Source organism: Lycorma delicatula, chromosome 4 (assembly GCF_047948215.1).
Source record: "Lycorma delicatula isolate Av1 chromosome 4, ASM4794821v1, whole genome shotgun sequence".
NCBI lineage: Eukaryota > Metazoa > Arthropoda > Insecta > Hemiptera > Fulgoridae > Lycorma > Lycorma delicatula.
Genome location: NC_134458.1, coordinates 44,977,938 through 45,003,128, shown reverse-complemented (window position 1 = coordinate 45,003,128; position 25,191 = coordinate 44,977,938). Strand labels below are relative to the sequence as shown.

The window sequence follows — 25,191 nt, the reverse complement described above, 5'->3', positions numbered from 1 at the left end:
TAAATACAATTTTTCTAAATATCTCAACCCCAGCGCTACCTAGTGGGTCCATTTTTTGCAAAAAAATATTTCTTTTTACATAACTACTATATATTCTGAATATGAGCCAAATCAAACCATAAATATAATTTTTCAAAATATCTCGACTCCAGCGCCACCTAGCGGGACCAAACTAATTCAGAAACCTTCGTGGGCACATGCACAACTCACTATAGTTTCATTGCAATTGGATGAATGGTATAGGAACGCATTTGGGACAAACAAACAAACCATTTATATATATATATATATATATATATATATTATAAATGTTTATATATATATATATATATATATATATATATATATATATATATAAAAGATTAGTAATTTAATAATTAAAAATTGTATACAACTATATTAAATTAATCAACTGTGGTTTTATATATGTTTTTGAAAATATCTCACATTTGATGGTTTTTCTAAATTTTTAGTTTGATTTGTACAAATACTTTTTTCAATTATATGTGTAACTATTTCAGCATTACTACTTAAAATTGATTTTAATTTGAAATTTATACATGGTATATTAATTTGTAAATATTTTCAACTTTTTATATTTACAATATTTTACAAGTAATTTATTTGAAATATTTCTAGCAATTCAATTCATCATTTAAAAAAGTGAAAATTCTATTCTGAAATAAATGTTTCTGATAATACACATTTATCAAACAAGTATACTAATTTCGCTGTAACAATTAACATTTTTTATTGCTACTAGTTAATAATAATTTATTAAAAATATTTTTACGAAATTATAACTTAAATTACACATTAAATATATGAATTACGATACTTTAAAATATCAATAGGAAAGCGTGTTGTAAAATGAAAATATGGTAAAATTAAAAAAAAAAAAATCAGCTTAATTTGTTTTGTTACAGAACACCACATTATAAAAAAAAATAAAAACTGTTATTTTGTACTAAAAATGTTTAAGAATTATAACATTCAATGCAGATATGTAAACCTCTTAAAAAAAAAATCTGTCTACAATCAAGGTATTTGTAACATTTATACAGTACAATTGAGTGGAAAAATGCAACGTTGCTAATTTGATTCTGGAACCAGACCCATAATTAAAAAATGACATCATGTTGTACCACACCTACATCTCCACTAAATGTGTTAAACATAATTTTTGTATCCCAGAAGTTTATACATTCATTGTCTTTAGTTTCAAATGTGAATTATAAATGTTAATTACAGTTATATTAATTTCATTCGTTCAATATAGTTAAATATTATTCATTATCATTACTGTAAATTAATTTCTTACACAATATGTGTGGATTTGTTACCACATCTACACATATGAGGGTGGGGTGAAAAATTCCAGGCCTGGATAGGAAAACTTTTTTTTTGGGTACATTTTGATTTATTTTTGAACACAGTCACCATTAAGATCTATAAACAGCTCAGTATGCCACAAGAAAGCTTATGCCAGTTCAGTATGTCAATTTATCTAACTCCTTAAAATAACCATCTACAGTAGCAATAACTTCATTATTGGTTGAAAATCTCTTCCCTCCAAGTCATTTTCTTAGATTAACAAACTGATAGTCACTGGGAGCCAGATCAGTCTCATAAACAGTCAAAAATCGATGTAAAAGTTCCTCTGGATTGTGCTGAAAGAACTCAAGATAATCGCTTGAAATGTTTTTTCAGCACCTTTTTTGGTCAGGCGTGAGCAAATGTGGCACCCATCTAGCACACAGTTTGTTCATGTCCAAATGTTCATGCAAAATATTGCACACATATTTTGTTGACATGTCTACAGACTCTGTTAACTTGTTCACTGTCACTCATCAACCTGCTAGAACAATTTTATGCACTATTTCTATCATTTCTAGTGCAGTTACTTCAAAAGGGTGTCCATTGCACATGGTTCATTGATAGTGCATGTTCAACCCATTTTAAACTCTGCAACCAAGCATTTAACTCTTGTATTTGATTGAAAAGTCTCCCAATGTTGTATCAAGCTCTTATTTGATTTCCTTTGCACTTAAGCCTTTCAGAAAAAATATTTAATCACTGCATGAATTTCCTGTTTTTCCATTTTCCAAAAAATGCACTAATTGACTACTACGATGGACTGTAAATACTATACCAAGTGATGCAGTGACTTGAAAGGGTTTTAACTAATGAAGAATGGAGCCATGCGACGCCATCAAGAAATTAAGCGTACTAACGCCATCTCTGTGAGAGACCTGAACTTTTCAGCCCACCCTTGTACATAAGATAATAATTTAATTAATAACAATTACTGAATTTCAATTACCTGTTGCATTTCTACACTTGCACGTTTATTGCTAATCCGGCGGAAAAGTGAAGTCTTACGACGTTTATCATTAACATCTCTTTTCTGTCGCCGCTGTTTGTGAAGCGAACGCTTGGCTAACTTACTCTGCCCAGGTTCTCGTTTTCGTCCACCAGACTTTATCGATGTATTTTCTAGAGGAGTAGAACGCAATGTTACTCGATCACCACCAGAGAGCAATAACTGCAGCACTTGTGTGTGATATAATCCCTGGACTGCCTCACCATTAATATGAGTAATCAAATCTCCAGGCCTCAATCCTGCTTCAAATGCTGGACTACCATTATCCACAGCCTAAAAAGAAAAATTTATGTAATTTGTGAAAAAAATCTCTTAGTCGTAAAGATGTTAAAAATAACAAAGTTAATTAAGTTTTATTTCACATACATGGTCTACAGTCATATCTTACATATAAAATTGTTTAAAACTATGTTAATAATGGATTCATTTGAAAAATTCTTTAACTATTTAAAAGGTCATAAGATTTTTAAATTTATAAAATACTGCAGTAACTTTACAACTGTTAGTACACCAAGTGAGAGCGAGTGTGCAAAACAGGCAGAGATAAATGAAAAGAACCAGGCATTGTGAAGTAAAACTTATGCATCAGAGATCAATGACACCATTTTAACTATTTAAGAATAACTACTCACAGTCTTTTTAAAGAACTCTTGTTAAACTGGGAGGAGTAATAACCCCAGAGAATGGGTATCCTTTTAAATAGAACAATCTGTCCTATCATCTTACTGTCATATTGTGAAAAATACATACAATAAATATCCTCATCATAATGAAAACTCAGAATCTCTTGAGAATTCCAGTGAATTGATTTGAGGGCTATCTTGAAAGTAATGACAATTCAAAAATTTCTCCAGTGGAGGTTGGCCCACCTGTAAAACTTAAGGTCACCCAATTTATTAGCATTGTTTACTATGATCTATTACTTTCCAAGAAACTTCATTCAGTAAGGTGCAAGTTATAAAGTTTTAAAATGCAACTGACATAACTGCTGATTAAGAACCTTGGCAAGTGATAAAAACTATTGGAAAATGATTCAGAATGGCAGAATAAAAGTACATCATGAAGACTGTTCTGGGCAAATCTTGATCTATATTAACAACTTAAAAAAAGTGGATTGATGAAAGATAAAAACAAAATTTAATACTTCAAGTATAATATCTGAAGTCACCAGCTTAGAGCTTCTTTTTTTGATATTAGTCAAAAAGTTTTTATAAAATCTAGGATAAGACTTGTTGGTGATGAGTGTCATAGATGTTAATGGAAGATTAACCAGTTACAAACAAAATTAACCAATAAATTGAATGACACTGTCAAGCAGTGGTTAAAAGACTAGGAGCAAATGAATATATGGTGCAGGTAGTTTGAGGTTTGTGGATTGTTATAACAAGTGTCTTAATGTTGGTGGTGATTATATAGAAAAGTAGACTAAGGTATTTAATGTAATAAGTTTAACTGCAATTTACTCTAAAATTGTTATAATCTAAGTGTTTATTTCTAAGTTGACTTCATATATTTTATAAATTGTCTTTTAATTGTAATGTTCAGTTCTTTTAACCTTTGTTGTGAAGCATACTATATCAAATAATTGCCTTCACCACCAAGCTTGTTAGAGACTTATTTTATACATTAAAAGGTGCCTTTTTTATTTTGAAATCTAAAAAAAAAACAATATATAAGAAGCATATAAGTAATTGAATATATGAAAAAGTGTACTGCAAAACATACACTAAAAATTCTTTTAACAAATAACTGTTCACTTTAGAAACTACAATATATATTCATGAAATTATAACTTGCATCACAAAAGCTATAAATTTTTATTTATGTTAAAACATTTTTAATGCACTATACTCATATTCAGACAAGCAAACTTTTGTCAATAACAAAGCACATGCAGATTAAAAAAAATTCTTAGAAATTTTCAAGCTAACTCCAGAAATAAGAATGAAGTTCTTGTATATCTAATTAACATCACTAGATTAATGCACAATTGCAAAGGATGTCTATAATATCAAATAGAAAGAGAGAAGTTAAATCTGAAGTATTAAGTAGTGGAAGAGACAAATAGATTACTTATTCAAAATATTGTAGAGTAGTTGATGAGGGCACTGGTCAAGCGGGTAAATAATTTAACCCTATGAGTACTACAGTAGAAAGGTTAAATACAACTATCCGCATTCTTCATTACGTTTAGTAAGGTCCCTTTAACAAAAAATAATAGTACTTACAAATGTAATATTCTCAATAAAATTACTGAATTATTTTTAACATTTAGTAAGGTTTCTTTAAGGAAATAATTATTATCTTACCATAATCTAAAATCAGTCTCAGCTTTTCCACAGTTCTTTTAGAAATAAAACAAATGATAACTGTGAAAGATTTCTTGGACAATATTTCCAGCAAAACAAAAATTTATATCTACAGTTCAGTCATGCTACATAAATATATTGTTGTTGAAAAGTGAAATGGAAAATAATACACCCTACTGATTAAATCTGATATTTCAAGACCTAACTGGCTTAGGACAAGAAAAATAAGAATCAAAAAGTAATGAGCAATACAACTAAAATTACTTCTTTACCAAAAATAACACATCTGGAAGAAAAAATGCTAAATTAAAATAATCAGCAACTCTTTGTTTAAACAAAAAAAAAAAAATGTAGTTTGGAGCATAAATTAACTAATGAGAAAAGCACAAATCCAAAGATTAAACTTACATCTGATTAATATTTACTAATTAATAAACTGAAAAGACAATACAAACCATTACCAAATGATGCATTGTATAAAAATCAGTGTCACCATAATAAACACGTATTGTATTCACAGTAAAACCAAATCCAGAAGGTCCTCGACGTATGATAATTGGTGGTTTCAGACTATTTACAAGAGGTGAAAGTTCCCGGCATGGTGATGTATCCCGAGAACTAGCAGTGCTGGAACCTCCAGGTGATTCAATAGGTTGTACAGCATCTTCCCCTGTAACAAGTAAATGTATTTAAACTTCAGTAAGTTGCCCTATGTCTGAGAAATTCCTGTAGCCCTTCCTGCAATCAAAATGTTGCTACTGTTTTGAAAATTTGCATGGTATTTGGTTCCTAAGAAATAATTTCTTTACCGTAGTTGGTATTCATGCTCTCAAGGTTACACATGGCAGTCAAACTTAATATGTTGTGGTTAACAATGAAATATAAAATTAAATTACCCTTGAATATGAAACCATTTATCTCAACTTATGTGAATGAATTATCTGATCATATACCTGCATCATTCTCTCAGTATGATTTTCTTTCAGTCCATTCTCTTTTAGGCAGTAGGATCAAAAGTGATCTAGTAGAGATGTGTTAGGCGGGGTCCCTAGTTCTGGTTGTTTATACACTTCCTGTAAGTAGGAGGTGAATAGGGTTCACTGTTTATAATTAGAATCACAATTTACAGTGACTACAGCATCATCCAAGTAAATGCTAACTTATAATCAGGGAAGCAATCTGTACCTAATTTCAATGTTTTGACTCCGTGCTACCAAAATGGGCTTAAAAAGGATATTCTTTGGATTTTAAAGTAACTAAAATTATTAACATTTTAATGTTAAAAAAAGTTGTTTTGATAAAATACAAAAAAGAACTTTCATAATTTAGCATCTAAATTTAACTTTCAATACTAATGCACTGAACATTAAAATACTCACCTGGTGGAATAATCAATGACAGACCAGAAGCAGAGAAACTTTTTATGACAGCACGTGATCGATGTTTAGTGATAGGTAATATAGGAGAAATAGCCATCCTCACAGCAGGTAAAAAACTTGAACCCTCACTTTTATTGCTCCTGCTTTGATCTAATTCTAGAATAGGGTGTGCTAAGCCGCAACTAAAAAAGAATAAACATTTTTTTTTAAATTAGAAACAAAAATGATCTTCCTTCAGGTAAAAATTCAAAGATTACAATATAACTTCAAATGACAAGTTAAAAAAATATTATTATATTTAAATAACATTTTAACAATTAAAATTATTATGTTAATTCAATTCGGAGCATGATACTCGTTTTATCCAAACCTACATTGAGGCATACAAATTTGCAATATGAAATTTTAGAAATATGTTTGACATAACTTCTTTTGTGTGAACATCAATTATTAATAATAACAACTAAAAATATATTTTCCTTACTACAATAGTGTTTTAGGATTAGTTGTTTTAATGATTTCTATCAGAAACCATCAGGTACTATATTATTATATTACAAAAATATAATGAAATGCTAATAAGATATGAATCTATATGAGGGAAACAAAAAATTAATTAAAAAGAAATATAGTTTTATATAATTTACTCATCTCCTTCTAAGTATTTGAGTACTAACTTTTCAAGATGATACACTTATCTTGGTGTTCTTCTTACAGGAAGCATTTTGGAAACCCTCAGGATTGTACTTAGATAATTTTTTTTCACTTCATTGATTCAGTAGAATGATTCCTTTGACTCAATGTTTCATACAAGAGAACAGAAAAAAGAATAACAAGGCACATAGTTGGTTGAGAAAGAACTATCATATTACTTTTTTGCCAAAAACTGCTATAAACTCACAGCCACAAGTGAAGGATCTAATCAATGTTGCTCCACATTAAGTATTGTATCTGTATACTATCAATCCTAGTTAATATCCTTTCAATATCTCCTAGTTATAAGTTGAATAATTATTCAAAACAAACATATATCAACCAGATATAAAAAAAATAACAATAATGACAATTTGTTATATTTAGTAGCGATTTTATGGTTTTCCATTTTTTCAGACTGACACTGAATCATATCATTACTGGCGAGCATAGGAATATCTTTATAGACTTATCTTTCAGATCAGTTCTGTCAACTGGTTTAAAAAATAATTCTTATATTTTATTTGTGTATTTATCATTTCTATATGTGAAATTTTTCTGATATATCAATTTCTGCATTATTATTAATTTTTAAGTTGTCTTCTACACTTGTAATAGTATTCTTATATTTTATAATGTGTTCAGTCATACTGTATTATTCCTCGTACTTTTTGTTGTAATTATTACATTATTTTGTAAACCTGTTATTGAATGAACTAATTATATGAACAATATATACGAGGCTCGTTCAATAAGATAATAGAAAATCCAAGAGATGGCGCTTGTAGTGTCGAAAATGGTTTGCTTTTAGTAAGCGTCATTTGTCACTTGAGAAAGTTAAAGTTTCAGTTGTATCCATCACGTGGTTTCATTGTCATAGTTGATTGTAGCAACAAGCTATTTATTAAAAATGAAAAAAGTGAGTTGAGTGGTGATTAAACACTTACATTTAAAAGGCTTAACACCAAAAGAGATCAAAGCTGAGTTGGTTGAAGTTCACAGCACATCTGCTCCTGTGTTTGCAACTGTTTACAATTGAGTAAATGAGTTTAAATGTGGTAATACATTCACAAAAGATGAACATTGTTCGGGACATCCAGTAGAAGTGACCACCCCCAAAATGATTGACAAAATTCACGATATGGTTTTGAATGATTGACAAATCAAAGCGAGCAAAATAATTGAGTCCACAGGCATATCGTAAGGTACAGTTTTCAAATTTGCACGAAAAACTGAGCATGAAAAAATTCTTGCCAAGATGGGTGCCACGTTTGCTCTCAGTGGAGAATAAATGCAATTTTGTCGTTGACTCTAAGGCTGTTTTTGTGCTTTTCCATCGCAATCCTGATGAGTTTCAGCTTCGATACGTGGATATACTACTGCACTCCAGAGACAAAGGAACAGTCAAAACACTGGATTTTATAAGGCGAACGGACTTCGAAGACAAAGACAATGAAATCGGCTGTAATGGCCACGTTTTTTTGGGATGCACATATCATCTACACTGATTACTTGGAAAAAGGACAAACAATAACTGGAGAGTATTATCCGTCGTTATTGCACTAGTTGAGTGAAGAAATCAAGAAAAAATGTCCTCATTTGAAAAAGATCCTCTTTCATAAGACAATGCACGGGTGCACACCTACACAGTTTTGATGGCCGAAATTATGGAACTAGTTTGAATTATTACAACATCCACCGTATTCACTGGATTTGGCCCCCATGATTTTTTTTATTTCCAACTTGAAAAAATGGCTCGATGGGCAATGGTTCACGTCGAACAAGGAGGTCTTTGCCCAAACAGATGCTTATTTTGAGGACCTTCTGAAATCCTACTTTTTGGATGGCTTAAAAAAGTTGGAGAAACACTTGGAAAATGTATAGAGTTAAGGATTGAAAAAAAAAATCTGCACAAAATAATTTGTTTATCTTTCATTTTCTAAGGACTTATTGAATGACTCTTGTAATAACTGATTTTAATTTTATACATTCTCAGCTATCAACAACAATATATGTCATCTATCTTTTGATTTATTACTTTGCAGTTTTTGTGTTTTTACACAGTTTTTTACATATTAATTATATATTTTTGGAGGCCCTGATAATACTGAAGCATTGGGAAAGGATGGGTCTTGTATGGTATTTAATACTATTATCATTCATACATTTAATCTTTCTGGACAAAATTGAATAATCACAGGAAATAATTAAATTCACAATAGTATAAACAATAAATAACCCAATCTAAAAAAAAAAAAAAAAAAACTTAATAAACGTAACAAAAAAGCTGGTAAAGTAATGCATGAGATTTCTGGCTAAGCTGAACAAAAAGTAGTATCATAAAATTGTAAAAAATTCTACAAATTTGTAAAAACATAGTAAAATAAAAAAATCAAATTATAAAAAATTCTATGAAATTGCAAAATAAATACCTTTAAAAAGTCATGATATAATCTTGCAAATTTTTCCATATTAAAAAGACTTAATAACACTAATACTCATCAAAATTAGTTTTATGAATGTTCAAATTGAAAAGATTTAAAAAAGTTGTCCAAATTTTTTAAAATTTAGGAGCCTTATCAAAAGGGCTTGTTTATTTTAGCAAAATAAGAATTAAGCATCAAAATTCCCTAATTTTGAATAGTTTTTTTTATTTTAGGGGTTTCGTACTCTCTGAGAAAATCTAATTATAAAAAAATGATCTGTAATAGAAAAAAAAACTAATTTAAAAGAGAATTGTTTAAAAATATTGAAAAAATAAAATATTACTTTTATGAAAGTAATGAAAAAAAATTGCTTCTCATTTTGGGAATTTAACATGTACCAAAGCTATTTTAATTTTTAAGTGATGAAGAAAAATACAAAAATTTTTTTTTAATAATAAAAATTAAAAGAGTTAAGAGCCAAAAAACAAAATATATATTTTTTAAGGTGTGGAATAAATTTTAGGAAAGACTTTTCTAAAAATATTCATAAAAAGGTTAAGCTTAACAAATTTGCCTAAATCAAGTTTTCTCTAAAATGCCTCTGAAAAAAAATCAAAATTATTTTTTTTTTTGCAATATCCTCACCCTCTTAGTAAATTCTGAAAAAATAATATAAACAGCACCCTATACATACAAATATGCGAGCTAAATTTGATGAAAACAGGTTTGGTTAATCCTGAGATACAAGGCAAAAAGCAGTGCGATACATATACATACAATGTTTTTTTGGTCTAGATGAACACATTGGACCCTAAAATGTAAAGTTTTGTAAAACACCTGATAATCTTTTTTGACATGATCACCATACTTTACCCTTAAATATATATTGCTATTCTAGCTATATTTGCTGTTAAGTAAAATACACACATTTTATTTCACGTTAGATATATAATTTAATATAAAGAAATTTCTTTTAAAGAAAATAATATGCCAACACATAAAATGTTAAGGACAAATAATATCTTATGATCTTTCTTGGAGTAAAAACAATATTTTCCTTGTTTTATGCTGTATGCTGTAACAAACGGAGAATATAAAACTGACCTAAAATCTTGTTGGGTAATTTTTTGACTGCTAAGTTCATTACCCAGAAATGAATGACAAATACCAATTATATGCAGGGAACCTGTATCAAGAATTATTTAACTTTCATCTTGTATGGAGAACCCATCATTTAAACATGATTTTAGCTGCTGATGTTTAGTTCTTCTTTAAAGTTCTTCAATTTTCAGAATTATACTCACCAAGGTATTCCAGGTGATGCTGTATCATCAATGAGATAGATTTACACAAATAATACATTTATAAAATACTAATCAGATATGAAATTATAGATTAATAAATTATATAAAATAATTTTGCTACAAATGAATTACTTTGCTTCATCTTCTATAGAAATAGAAAAACGAGGAAGGCCTTCACGTGAATGAAGTCTTCTTTTCCGTTGCACCTGGGGGGAAACATCATCACTTTCTGTTTGTGATGATTCAGGAGTACTTGGATTACCACTTGCTTCATGTCCTTCTTGGCTGACGTTGTTGCTTCCTATAAATATAAATTATATAAAATTCAACAATAAAAACTGACAGTAAAAACAAAAAAAGGTGTTAGGAACATGAAAAAGCAGAGCACAAGTAAAAAAGATAAGAACAATTTCTATAATTTAGTAAATTTATATTTTTACAGAATATTTATCAATTTTTTCATACTTTTAGGCTGATTATACAGGTTGATATTAGCATTATTGGCCTTTTGATTCTATCAACATTTATTAACCTCTTTGGTATATTGCTTAATACTAACAGTCTATTTAATCATCATATTACAGTGTATATGTTGACAAGTTATTTACAAGGCCTTTAATACGCACTCTTGAAAATCAAAATAGATACTTTTAGGTCAATGTTGTCTTCATAGGTATACTACAAGCAATAGTAGTTTTAAGATATTGTGAAAGTTAATCACAGATTTTGAAATATCCCTTGCAATGTAAAATGTCTTCTCTTTTAAAATTCCATAGTGTTAGAAAAACCCCAAAAACTATGCATGCATCATGTGATGGATCAGGAGTTACATGGCAACATGTTGAGAATATGAGGTCCAATGTCGATTTCATAAACATTTGAATGATTAATATGAACATCTGTATATATAAATACTGCCTCATCAATCATTGTACGAGTAATATAGAAACGGAACAACCATGTCTACCACACACTCTGATCAGATACGGGTGTTAGTAACCTAATACCAATATTCTGTAGCCTAGAGTATTTAACTTCCTCACCAACTTACCAATTTATTCTTTTAATTTTCCAGTCATCATATCAGAGGGAATGTAATGGTAAGATGACAGATGACATGGTAAATGACAAGAAAGTTACTAATATCATGTTAACTTCACCTAATCACACTGTTTTGTCAACTAAAGTACAGGTCTAATTGCACATTGTATGCTAGACAGCAGTCAAATAACATTCAACCTTCTTATTAGTAAAATTAAAATTTTTAACAGCTCGATATACATTTGTCTATGAAAAGTAATCAGGAATTAGAAAATAATTAATCATTTGCAAATAATCAAGAATCAGGAATTTTGTTCCCAAATTAGATCATGCTCACATCACTGACTGTATAAAAACTGCTTATCAATGATGTAAAAAATATTTAAATTTTTAGGGTTAAAAAGGTTTGGCTCATTATCTTATCATTATTAACTGAATCTATACTCTCTTTTGCTAGTCATTTGATTGATATACTTTGATGTTTTCCCAAACGTACCAATTATAATTACTAGTATTTCTTTGTCTTAATGGAACCAAATAAAGTAAATCAAGGGTACCTTTAGGCCATAAATCGGTTCACAAATCATAAAACTCAAATAGAACAATCATCCTAATAATAACAACAATGAAAATATAAATTTATTTTCAGTACTGTATTTCACTTTCAACAAATATAATTTATCTAATCCAATTGATAATTTATTTTAATGTGTCAGTGTAAATAATATTTTAACACATAATGTAGTAAACCTGTTATTAACTCCACTTTAGGCAGTGAATTAAGAAAAAAAGTCAATCAAACTAAGGAGTCATTTTTGTATTAATAACTGTTACAAGTACGTTTCTATTTATTATTAAACTGATGGTGATTCAAAGTACTATGCATTAATTACATTACATTTAATATAAATCAATTTATATACAATTTTAGCTTATTAATAATTATGAAGGTTATTCTTATTATAGTTATTTCTGTTCTTGAGATTTTTGTATTTATAATAAAACAAGAAGTAATTACTAGGTGGTTTGTTGATAAGAATTTGTTAACAAGTTACACACCAACCAGCAATGGAAATGTTTTTTTTCTTTTGAATCCTCTTTTCTTCTATGGTTTGCTCTTGATTCAATTTTAAATGGAAAAATTTTGTATTACTTCATGAAGCAGACCTCCTGCGAAAGCACTCAGATGCTTTCTCATGCCTTCTATGAGTTCACAAACCATAAATTAAGAACTTCCGTAGTAGACAATACCAACAGATATAAACATGATTTCACAAAAATAAATTATCTAATAAATCTCTTTTCACAAAAACAATTATCTAATAAATTTCTTTTCAAGGTAAATTTTAATAACATACTACCAGGATTTTGAGTAAAAAATACAATTGGTTTATTTATCTATCTATTTATAACTTTTTCAAACAAAAGTTTTAAAATTTAGAATTTATTCTGGATATTTCTGAATAGTCATAAATGTAACCAGTTTTTGTATAACAAAAAGTTTAAAAAAATCAGCAATTACATTTCTGAAACATTGGGATATCTATGTATGGTACTCAAAACAATTTTTTATAGAAAGCATTAAGGTACTTCAAAAATAAAGGTTCTGTGACAAAATATATTCTAAATAATGGAAGTAGATAATTGGAAATCAATTTTTTATAGAAAAAAAACCATACCTAAAGATTGTAAACTGGTGTTTATTGCAGGAAGAGGTTGAGCAAATGTTTCGTTGTGTTCAGACTGAGTTGAATCACACCTGAATGTCATCTTCTTGCCAGTATCCTCAAGATCTTCAGACACACTGCCTCCAAATCGTGATGCAACTTTCCTATACTGAGGAGAACACGAAGAAAATGTACTAAACTGAACAGAATCATCCGGATCATCTGTATCTTCTCCAATATCATGATGATTATATCTATCCATTCGAGCTAAAAGCAAAAAAAAGATAAAAAGGTCATTCTATTCATCTTAATTATATCAAATATTTAAAAAAAAAAAGAAAAAACAAACAGCATGTAATACTATAAATAGTATGGCTGAGAAGTTCTCAGAAAAAAGTTTAAAAAATAACATATGAAGATAAGAAAATTTCTTCATTGCTCAATATCTATCCACTCTTAATACCTGCCGTATTATGACAGTAATAATTGGAAGCTGCTGTAACATTTCTCTCTCTTCAGTTGATGAGGTACATTGTGTTATTAAAAAACAACTATTTAAAAATCTTTGGAAGATTAAAAAAAGTATGTCCAAACAACTGTACAAGAATGGTGAATCACTGAAAAACTGTAGTTAAGTCATGGTTGTGAACAGGTGAACTGTAGTGATGGATCCAAGTGTATGCATCCTAATATTTTCAAAACTATTTCAGAAACTCTAAACAAACAACCTTGGGAACATGCAATGACTATTGTCTTCATCCTTCAGTTTTGTTGATTAACTTTTAATGATCTTGCTGATTTAAACAAACAACTGTCTTATACTGTCTCACATGAGGTTGGATAAAAAAATATACAGAATTTTAAAATTTTCCATGGTGCTGAAGTCCGATTATCAGAATTTTTTTTTTGTTGTGTTGGTACACTTGTCCCTAATGTATATTTTCACTGGTAGCTATATTGGATGCTTAGTTTATTGTTAGCTTTCGTAAAGGCTACACGTGTTTTCAAATGGTCAACAATTTTTCCCCCTCTATGAATCATGAGACCTTGCCATTGATGAGGGGGCTTGAGTGCTCAGTGATACAGAGTAGCTGGACCGAAGGTGCAACCATATCGGAGAGGTATCTGTTGAGAGCCAGACTAAGGAATGATTCCTGAAAGAGGGCAGCAGCTCTTTCAGTAGTTGTTAGGGACGTGAGTCAGGATGACTTAAACGGCCATATCAACATCACTCAGTCCTCTGAGTACTGCGCAGCTGAAACCAATGGAAAACTACAGCTGCTTTTTTTTCAAGAAAATGTGGCTCTCTGCATTTTCATATAGCAATGATGGAGGCGCCTTCCTTGGTAAACTAGTCCCCCGTTCGGATCTCCGGGTGGGGGACTACTAAAGAAGGGGTCACCAGAAAATTAAAAAATAACATTCTACAAGTCGGAGCATGGAATGTTAGAAGTTTAAAAAAGGTTGGTAGGCTAGAAAATTTAAAAAGGGAAAAGGATAGGACAAATGTAGATGTAGTAGAAATTAGTGAGGTCCGGTGGGAAGAGGAAGGCGACTTTTGGTCAGGTGATTTTAGAATAATTGACTCAGCTTCAAATAATGGGCAGGCAGGAGTAGGTTTCATAATGAACAAGAAGATAGGGAAGAGAGTAGAGTATTTCAAAACGCATAGCGATAGAATCATTGTAATAAGGATAAAATCAAAACCTAAACCGACAACAATTGTTAACATCTATATACCTACAAGCGCCCATGATGATGATGAGGTAGAGTGTGTATATGAAGAGATTGATGAAGCAATTAAACACGAAAAGGAGATGAAAATTTAATAATAGTTGGAGATTGGAATGCAAGCATTGGAAAAGGCAAGGAAGGAAATATAGTGGATGAATACGGGCTGGGCAAAAGGAACCAGAGGGGACCGACTTATAGAGTTTTGCACGAAGTATAATTTAGTAATTGCCAACACCCAATTTAAAAATCATAATAGAAGAATATACACTTGGAAAAAGCCAGGCGATACTGCAAGGTATCAGATAGATTATATCATGGTTAAGCAAAGATTCAGAAATCAACTCGACTGAAAAACTTACCCTGGAGCAGACATTGATAGTGACCATAATTTGGTGATAATGATATGTAGATTGGGGTTTAAAGACCTGAAGAAAAGGTGTCAGATGAATCGGTGGAATTTAGAGAAGCTTGAGGAAGAGGAGGTAAAGAAGATTTTTGAGGAGGACATCGCAAGAGGTCTGAGTAAAAAAGATAAGGTAGAAAATGTAGAAGAAGAATGGGAGAATGTTAAAAAGGAAATTCTTAAATCAGCAGAAGCGAACTTAGGCGGAACAAAGAGAACTGGTAGAAAACCTTGGGTTTCAGATGATATATTGCAGCTGATGGATGAACATAGAAAATATAAGAATGCTAGTGATGAAGAAAGTAAAAGGAACTATCGACAATCAAGAAATACTATAAACAGGAAGTGCAAACTAGTGAAAGAAGAGTGGATTAAATAAAAGTGTTCAGAAGTGGAAAGAGAAATGAACATTGTTAAAATAGATGGAGCATACAGGAAAGTTAAGGAAAATTTTGGGGTACATAAATTAAAATCTAATACTGTGTTAAACAAAGATGGTACACCGATTTATAATACGAAAGGTAAAGTCGATAGGTTGGTAGAATATATTGAAGTGTTATATGGAGGAAGTGAATCAGAAAATGGTGTAATAGAGGAAGAAGAGGAAGTTGAAGAGGATGAAATGGGAGAAACAATACTGAGATCTGAATTTAAGAGAGCATTAAAAGATTTGAATGGCAGAAAGGCTCCTGGAATAGACGGAATACCTGTAGAATTAGTGCGCAGTGCAGGTGAGGAAGCGATTGATCGATTATACAATCTGGTGTGTAATATTTATGAAAAAGGGGAAGTTCCATCAGACTTCAAAAAAAGTGTTATAGTCATGATACCAAAGAAAGCAGGGGCAGATAAATGTGAAGAATACAGAACAATTAGTTTTACTAGTCATGCATCAAAAATCTTAACTAGAATTCTATACAGAAGAATTGAGAGGAGAGTGGAAGAAGTGTTAGGAGAAGACCAATTTGGTTTCAGGAAAAGTATAGGAACAAGGGAAGCAATTTTAGGCCTCACATTAATAGTAGAAGGAAGATTAAAGAAAAACAAACCAACATACTTGGCATTTATAGACCTAGAAAAGGCATTCGATAACGTAGAGTGGAATAAAATGTTCAGCATTTTAAAAAAATTAGGGTTCAAATACAGAGATAGAAGAACAATTGCTAACATGTACAGGAACCAAACAGCAACAGTAATAATTGAAGAACATAAGAAAATAAGAAAGGGAGTCAACAAGGAAGTTCCCTATCCCTGTTACTTTTTAATCTTCACATGGAACTAGCAGTCAATGATGTTAAAGAACAATTTAGATTCGGAGTAACAGTACAAGGTGAAAAGATAAAGATGCTACGATTTGCTGATGATATAGTAATTCTAGCTGAGAGTAAAAAGGATTTAGAAGAAACAATGAATGGCATGGATTAAGTCCTATGCAAGAACTATCGCATGAAAATAAACAAGAACAAAATAAAAGTAATGAAATGTAGTAGAAATAACAAAGATGGACCACTGAATGTGAAAATAGGAGGAGAAAAGATTATGGAGGTTGAAGAATTTTGTTATTTGGGAAGTAGAATTACTAAAGATGGATGAAGGAGAAGCGATATAAAATGCCGAATAGCACAGGCGAAACGAGTCTTCACTCAGAAATATTATTTGTTTACATCAAAAATTAATTTAAATGTCAGGAAAAGATTTTTGAAAGTATATGTTTTGAGTGTCGCTTTATATGGAAGTGAAACTTGGACAATCGGAGTATCTGAGAAGAAAAGATTAGCTTTTGAAATGTGGTGCTATAGGAAAATGTTAAAAATCATATGGGTGGATAAAGTGACAAATGAAGAGGTGTTGTGGCAAATAGATGAAGAAAGAAGCAATTGGAAAATATAGCTAAACGAAGAGACAAGACTTATAGGCCACATATTAAGGCATCCTGGAATAGTCGCTTTAAAATTGGAAGGACAGGTAGAAGGAAAGAATTGTGTAGGCAGGCCACGTTTGGAATATGTAAAACAAATTGTTAGAGATGTAGGATATAGGGGGTATACCGAAATGAAACGACTAGCACTAGATAGGTAATCTTAGGAGAGCTGTATCAAACCAGTCAAATGACTGAAGACAATAAAACAACAATTTTTAACTTGTGGAAAAATGGAACAAAAAATTTGCATTAAATTTTGCTTTAAGCATGGAGTAATGTGCGATATTGCATTGGAAATGTTGAATATTGCTTTTGGTAATTCTTCTATGAATAAAACAAGTGTTTACAAGAGATACAAACATTTTCAAGAGGGCCGTGAAGATGATGAGTGTAATGGATGTCCCCCCCCAGCACATCAACAATAGATGGCAATGTCGAAAAAGTGAAAAAAATGATTATGCACAATCACCAAATCAATACCACAGAGTTGCTGATAATGTAGGCATATCATTTGGCTCATGCCAAGTCATTTTTTCAGATGTTTTGGGCATGAAATGTATGACAGCAAAATTTGTTCCAAAATTGTTAAATTTCAGCCAAAGGCAGTGCCGAATGAAAATTACTCAGGAGTTGCTGAATGAAGTGAATGATGATCCAGAACTGCTCAAATGGGTAATAAGTGAAGATGAAACATGCGTATATGGGTATGACATAGGTCAAGTTTGATCGAATGTGAAGGTCTGATCGCTGTTCTCTTCTATTTCAATGGCTTAGTGTATCATGAGTTCTTGCCACTAGTTGTAGGATAAATAGGAGTAATACTTGGAAGTTCCATGCTGTCTGGGTGAAGCAATTGAAGAAAATAACCGGATTTGTGGCAAAACAATTCATGGAAATTGCACCACGATAATGCACCTGCTCACAATTCACTACTTGTTCGTGAATATCTGGCCAAAAAACACCATTATGGTGCCTCACCCACTGTATTCACCTGACATGGCCCCTGTGACTTCTTCCTATTCCTCAAGCTGAAAAGAATCATGAAAAGATGATGTTTTGGCAACATTGAAGAGATAAAGACAGAATCACTGAAGGAGCTAAATGCCGTACCAAAACCTGTGTTACAGAGGTTTTTCGAGGACTAGTACAAATGTATTACATCTGAAGGGGAGTACTTTGAAGGTGACGAAATAAATATTGATGAATAAATAAAGATTTTTTGAGAAAAACTAAAATTCTGCATATTTTTTTATCAAACCTCGTACGTGTAACACTACATCATTAGTAACAACTGTTTTTAAAAATCTTGAATCTATACTTGCAGTTTCAACAAAATCAACATTAGATTTTTGACAATTTCTGTTGGTTGAATAGTAAATAAATGGAGGATGAAGCAAGAAAAAATTCTTTGTACTCCAGGGACTCATAGATAATAGCAACAGTCTCTTTAATGCAATTCAATTTTTCAGTATTTGAAGGGTCAGGTGGAGCATCTTGGAGAGGAGCACACAGTTAAATAGTTTCATTAATTTGAACGTCAAACAATGACAATTCCTTTGATGGCAAAATAATCCTTGGGCATCCTTAAAATGCCTGTGTCAATAAAATATTACTACATAGTATGGTAAATTCTCAGAGTACCCTAATTTCAGCATTTGTAAGTGTTTGTAGTCTGATATATATGCAAAAATGTAATAGTGTCTGCGAGTATATTACTCTTTCATGCAAAAAAAAAAAAACTACTCAACTGATTGAGCTGAAATTCTGTATGAACATAGTTTTTATATCTGGAAAAAACACAGGACTATTACTGTTTTGAAATATTTCAAGATGGCAGTTATAATGGCTTGTGATATTACCTGGATTATGTTCCTTGCTGATATTCAACTTCACTATGGCCAAACTACTGGTCAAATAAAATTTGGAGACCACTTGCAGTGTTTAAAATTAGATTTTCTATAAAATAAAAAAAAAGTCTGTCTTTTTTGATATGCCGTTCAGTTAAATTGAAAACTAACACAGCCACTGCCAATGCCACTGTTACTGTGTGTATAACACGACTGGCAGTAACTGCTTTTGCTTACTTGACTAAAAGATAAAATAAAAAATAAAAAAAAAATGAGAAACTAAGTATGGTCACCTCCTTGTGGTGTTTGTAGAATAAGGCTAAGAACCATCAAAAATACTTTTTTACACGTATGATGGATGGGTAACCACCTATAACTACAATTTTTAAGATGGGGGCCAACTATTCTGATACCCATATACTTCAGTTCAATGAAAATTTTGAGTCCTATGCTGAACAAACTATTGTTCTAAAGAAATTACATTACATTGATAATTTTTATATACTGAATAGGCTTTTAATTGTTTTTTATCAGTATTATTTTCACAAGTAAGAGGATAATGAACACAGTGGGAGTCTGAGGGGCAGAGCCCACAAGCTAAATGGAAAGGGTGAATGAAGCAAGCCCTGACTGGTAATACTTTATTCAAAATTTTATGTGTGCTGATTTCCCAATTGTTAATTAAACTGGAACTGTAGAAAAATTACGCAAGATTTAATCTTCCTTATTGCCAACTAATATTATATACTCATGAAACTTTCATAAATTGTACAAGAAAATTTATTTAACTAGTTATAGTTATTCCAGTAACTTTTCAGATATACTATGCACTTTAATGTAAAACTTTACTAGGAATTTTGTTAGCTATAAGCTGGAAAAGTAGAAAAATGTAAGATAATTAAGAAAAACAATAATAATTAAATTAGTTAATTAATATTAACTAATTTTTGAGGTTCATTAATAATTATTTAATCAAAGTAAATCGAGAAAAATTTCAGAACTAAAATTGAATAATCAGTAACACTTACTATCAAAATAACTTGTATCCTCTTCATGATCCAACTGGGGAATAAACTCAGCTTTTTGACGTAAAAGAGAGTTCCAGTCGACTCCAGCAAAGTAAGGGTGTTCCTTCACTTGATGAGGTCCTCCTGTGCCTAATCTGTCCCTCTGGTTTGTTTGAAGTAACTGTGTAATTATATCTTTTGCCTCCGGTTGGATTGGCCAGTCCTCTTCTGATGGCCATTCAATATCATCTAGAAAAACAAAATAATCAAGGCATAAAAATTATGAATGTCATAACTGATACTAAGAGATAAAAATACTTTCAACTGGAACTTAAAAGGGTAAAATGCTTTATCAAAATAATAATATATAATAAAAACTGATAAAGCAGGAAAAGATTGCGAAGGGAGAAAAAAAATTTAATCAGTAACAATGTCTTTTTTATACTTAAAATAAATAAACTATTATATTAAATCACAATAAAATATATAATATGCCTTAAAAAGTGCATAACTAGAATTCCAGTACACAAAAATTGTTTTAATCATATTCCATATTATGTATCTAAGTGTACCTCCTACTGTCCTTTAAAAATATTGGGTCATTAATACGTTAAGATGTTTAAAAATTCACTACATTTTATATTAGACAGAGAAAGTATATTATTTTAAAAAAGAATATGAAAAAGAGGCAAAACTGTTATTAAAAAACTTTCTCAGAATGTGACATATTGAAAATCACCATCGTAGAAGGACCATTCTCATTTGAGTAAATCTAAAAATAGAATAACATAATCCAGTATCATATTTGATATGGGTCAATCCATAACAAATCGTACAGCCATTTTCACTCAGCATTTTTAATTTTTATAAAACTGTTATTAGGAGACCTCTTTATCTATATGAATGTAAAACTGTCATCAAAAATGTTTTTCACACAGATTACTTGTTTTTCGCAAATAACTCGTTTTGGGGGAAAACCGTGTAACTACTTTATTTATAAAGATATCATGATAATCTAAAAACCAAAATGTTCAGCATGAAATTATTTAAACTACTTATAAATATTAAGGAAGTTGGTAAAAAAAAAAAAAGAATATATACAGATAAAATGAATTTACAACTAAAATTCAATTTTTGAGCCCAGTATTTTTCATGAAGGGAAAAGAGTCCTGCGTTGATTATCTTTCTCCTGTCAAAGTTATCTTATAACATGGCTTGGAACTTAAGTTTCAGCCAGGAGACTTATGTCCTTTTTTTTCTAGAGGGCTTCAAAGATGGCTGATGGTCAGTTTTCAACAATTTTCAGTCGGCACTGAAAAATTTGAAAATATTACAGGAAAACACTTCTTCCAAACATAAACATGCTGTATAAATTTAATTACTGAGACTTACCTAGTTTATGAGCTACAGACCCCCAAATTTGGTTGAAAATGCCTGAGTGCAGCAATAAGGTTTTAATGTCGGTATATTAGATGTTTTTTACTAATAAAACACTTAAATTTCATTCCAATAGTATATTATGCAACAGACCATAAAATTGTTGTTAATATGTCAGAGCATAAAGAATTAAAGCCATTATATTGTTTAACTAAAAGTGATGGTTGATAAATCATAATTTTAGTATTTCCTTAAAATATTAAAAACTTATGAGATTTCATTGCACAACTTTTCTGATATATATGTGCTTCCAAACATGATTGTTAATTCTAAGGGAGTAATTTTTTTCAGAACATTCTTTACGGGAACCCGAACAATGTCGTTTTTTGATAACTGAAAAGATAATTTGGGACCTGATGAATGGATGGAAAAAATGAATCAGAACATTGTTGTTTTCTTCATTTTACTCCTTCACTTTTCCAATCCCCCATTTAACATCACAGATACAAGCAATGTTATCTTGGATTCCTAAAGACTTTGTGTTAGTAACACAATAGATGTTTTTGATGATCTTCAATTTCTTTGATCTTGATGGGATAACATCTTATTTGGTTATCACTTAAAGGAACAAACCGATGGTAATTTCTTGTATCTTTTACTTGTAAGCAACATTCAAACCTCTGTTTAAATTTGTCCTCTGTGGTCCGTATTTCTTTTAATGGGACAAATATATGTTTTACACTTGTATTTTTATCATTGCAAAATTTAAACGTATCTATTGGCATAAAAATTTGGTCATTATATGAACTACGCAGGCTTGCCCTTGTCACCTCTCGCTTGGTCGTGCCTCCAATTCCATCACAAGAGTTCTTGCCATGAGAAGAAGTAAAGAAGTTCCATTCGGTCAATATTCCAAAATCGTTTATATGTTGGCACAGATTGATAAAGTTCTTATTTTTTTTTTATATTGGCTGCTGGTACCATCACTAAAATATTTCTATTTTGTAACATCAGGTAGCACACTTTTAATCGCATTTATTAGATGTCGTTGAAAAGTGTGTACAGCAGTAGTATCGTGAGAAAGGCTATCACTTATTATACATAAGCTCTAACAACAAAACTATGTCTTCTTTTTTGAAGTAAAACACAAATGGATGCAGAGAAAGGTGCAAATTTGTTCAATGAAAGCTTTGAATTTCATCTTGAACGGTGAAGGTGTAATTTTCAGAAAAGTTTCCAATAATGCGACATTCACTCTCATCAAGGTTTTCTTTGAGTTTCCTGAAATAATTGGATTGAACTTTAGAAATAAAGTGTGAGTTTATCTTCTTTTTTTTTTCTACTCTCCCCGACCGGATATCCAATTAAGTATACTCAGTCGGGGAGAGTGTCCTTTTACTCTCAAAGGAGGCGTCCCCCACCCGCCAGCTATACGTCCGGCACGGCAGGTTGGCCTCCCCGGTCTCGGATCTTTTGTTTTACATTGCCTGCCTCTAATCCCCCGCTTTAGAGCCAAGCTCCGGCTATGCCGTCCCCCAGCGCCTCAGCAGGGAACCGGGACTTGGTCTTTACGCCTTTGGCCTCTAATCGACAGCGCTGACCCCACAAAGAGCCTAGGCTCCCGCAGGGACGACCCCGCCGACCGGGACTTGGTCTTTTATTTTAACCCAAACTCAAACTCCCCTGGAGTTCACCCCCTTCTCAGGTACCCGCACACCAAGGCGTACAGGCCCTCCATGGAGTGACTGTCCGCCCTACCCTACTGTTTATACTCCCATTCTTCTGTCTTCATCCTCTTTGGCCCGCAGGATCTCCCCGGCGAGCCTGCGGAACCATTCCCAGTTCTCATTGTTGTACCCCAACCAGTTTATGAGATTTTCTGGTGTAAGACCATTAATTACTATTTGACCTCTGTTAACGGCCCATCTTGGACATATGAACAACGTATGTTCGGCATCGTCGTTCTCTGGACAATAGATGCACTGCGGGGTGGCTCTCTTCCCGATCCTATACAGATACTGACCGAAAGAGCCATGCCCCGACAGTAATTGTGTCATGTAAAAATTGACATCTCAGAGTCTATTGTTATTCCAGGTTTTAATATTAGGGATTAGGCGTCTGGTCCATTCTCCCACTCTTCTTGCCATTCTTGTTCTATAATCCCTTCCATCTCTTCTTTCGACATACCGCTGTGTCTGAGGGTTCTGGCTTTTATCTGAAGGTCTATGGGTAGGACCCCGGTCAGTACGCACAGCGCGTAATACGATACCGTACAGTAACTAGCAGCTACACGCAGCAATGCCAGTCTATGAACACTTCTCAACTTCTTTTTATTTCGCTGTATGTTCATTGCCGCCCCCTATACGGGAGCCGCATACAGTACCGCCGAAGTGACAGCCGCGGTTATCAATCTTCGAATAACCATTTTAGGTGTGCCGTGGTTTTGAAATAATCCTCTTAATCCCTTTACAGCAGGAGTAACTCTCCCACAAATCATATCAATATGCTTGCTGAACCTATTTTGTTTCTTTTACTTCATAAATTCTCTGTCCTCTGATATTTAGATTCACACTTCTTAATGGTCTTCTACCCGAGAGGACCAGGCAACAGGATTTATTAGGAGCTATTTCTAATTTGTTATCCTCCATCCATTCATCTATTGTTCTAAGCGCTTGGTTTGCCTTGTTCTCCAGTTCATTAATATCTCTGTCTTCTACTAATATTGCGATATCATCCGCGTATCCTACTATCGATACCCCTTCGGGGTAGTTCAGCCTGAAGATTTTATCATAGAAAACATTCCATAAGGTTGGGCCAAGGACAGATCCCTGCGGCACCCCTCCGAATACCTGAAATATGGCTTTCCTTTCTAGGGTTTTGACCTCTATGAACCTATTTTGCAGATATTGATCTATCTGATTTACTAAGTATTTACTTATTTGCATGGCTTGAAGCGCCTCAATGATGGCTGTCCAGGGGACCGTACCAAATGCGTTTCTAACATCAAGCATTATGATCATGGGGATTTTTCTAGTCCTCCATGTACCGCTTCTGCAATTTAATGCCCAGTTTTTTACCTTCTCGACTGCGGTCACCGTGGACCGTCCCTTTCTAAATCCGTATTGTTCCGGATGTAGACATTGTTTTTCCTCTATTTCCTCTCTAAGTCTATTTTCTAACAACCTTTCAACTACTTTTCCCATATTATTTATGAGCGTAATCGGTCTATATGCTGTGTTCTCTTGAATTTGTCCTGCCTTTGGGAGGAAGACTGTTCTTGCTTCCTTCCAGCATTCAGGGAAGCTTCTATTTTGTAGGCCGTAGCTGGCTACATCGACTATTTCCCAAGGTACGATCCTAGCTATTATCTTAATGATGGCCGCTGGGATGCCATCTGGGCCGGGGCTTTTCTTATTTTTTAATTTATTTATAGCTTCCATGACCTCTTTTTGTGTAAATCTTCCTCCCTGGCATTCTATCACCTCTCTATTATACTGCTCCTCCGTTCTGGGGAATAACTTTCTGATCTGCAACGCAGCCGTTTCTTCATTCAGTGTCGAAGCTTGTCTCCCAAGCCGCATGGTTACTATTTTGAAAGCCTTTCCCCACGGATCAGCATTCAACTCCTCGCATAGTTCTAACCATTTCCTTCTTTTGGCCTGCTTTATGAGGAAGTTAAGCGTCTTTCTCGCTTGCCTAT

General features: G+C 32.1%; 1 protein-coding gene across 1 annotated transcript in view; it reads right to left on the bottom strand.

Annotated features, from left to right (window-relative positions):
* The window catches only part of dop (microtubule-associated serine/threonine (MAST) protein kinase dop), a 98,715-nt gene that overhangs the window by 17,447 nt on the left and 56,077 nt on the right, over positions 1 to 25,191 (bottom strand). The window contains exons 16-21 of the mRNA XM_075362823.1: positions 20,136 to 20,363; positions 13,215 to 13,469; positions 10,627 to 10,795; positions 6,072 to 6,253; positions 5,148 to 5,362; positions 2,324 to 2,656 (exon numbers count right to left, since the gene is read on the bottom strand). Of these exons, the coding sequence (XP_075218938.1) occupies positions 2,324 to 2,656; positions 5,148 to 5,362; positions 6,072 to 6,253; positions 10,627 to 10,795; positions 13,215 to 13,469; positions 20,136 to 20,363 (1,382 nt within the window). The remainder of the gene's footprint in view (positions 1 to 2,323; positions 2,657 to 5,147; positions 5,363 to 6,071; positions 6,254 to 10,626; positions 10,796 to 13,214; positions 13,470 to 20,135; positions 20,364 to 25,191) is intronic.